Source organism: Loa loa, assembly GCF_000183805.2.
Source record: "Loa loa unplaced genomic scaffold supercont3.262, whole genome shotgun sequence".
Taxonomy (NCBI): Eukaryota; Metazoa; Nematoda; class Chromadorea; order Rhabditida; family Onchocercidae; genus Loa; species Loa loa.
Window position 1 is genome coordinate 50,131 of NW_018108442.1, and position 736 is coordinate 50,866.

Consider the following 736-nt stretch of genomic DNA (forward strand, 5'->3'; position numbering starts at 1 on the left):
AAAGGGTAAAAGCATATATAAGATTATTTTTATATCAAATGATACTATTATCATTTGATATAAAATTTTTTTTGATAGTAGATATTTTAAAAAAAAAAAAGGCTAAAGAAATATTGAAATTTTTTTATACCATTAAATAATCAAGGCAAATAATTCTTTCTCCCCCATATTTTTAATTTTATTAGCGCAATCTCTTATTTAATTTCAATTTTAATCTTTAGAATAAATTAGGATGATGATGATGATGATGATGTGGCAATCATTTCAAATACTTTTTGTCACCTTAACATTTATAATAAACGATGGACAAACGAACAATGCACCAGACTCTGGTGATCCAACAAATCAAGGTAAACATGAGAAGAAAAAATTCGAGGTAAAAGTATAAGCAATCCACTTAAAATCAAGGTAAAAGTATAGTCAAAGAGTAAAAGTATATAAGTAATCCACTTAAAATCAAGGTAAAAGTATAGTAATCCACTTATAATCAAGGTAAAAGTATAGTAATCCACTTAAAGTCAAGGCAAAAGTATAACCATGGTAAAAGTATAAATAATTCATTTAAGAATTGAAGTATTACTTGCATGATTCATTTCGCAATATTCATTGCCCATTCTTTTTCAGATCTTTTCCGATCTTTCTTTTCTAACTAATTCCAATTAGGTTGTCAAATTTTACAATGAATACATTCACTAAAATGGTCAAACTATCGAACCATTTTGCATAATGTCGCCTA

The 736-nt window shown here is 26.2% G+C and overlaps 1 protein-coding gene across 1 annotated transcript; it reads left to right on the forward strand.

The window, feature by feature from the left end:
• Positions 1 to 232: 232 nt before the first annotated feature.
• On the forward strand, positions 233 to 388 carry LOAG_18325 (hypothetical protein; the record flags this gene model as incomplete). Its single annotated transcript, XM_020450987.1, has 1 exon — positions 233 to 388. The coding sequence occupies one exon, from the start codon at positions 233 to 235 to the stop codon at positions 386 to 388; it is 156 nt and encodes a 51-aa protein (XP_020305276.1).
• Between the last annotated feature and the right edge of the window lie 348 nt (positions 389 to 736).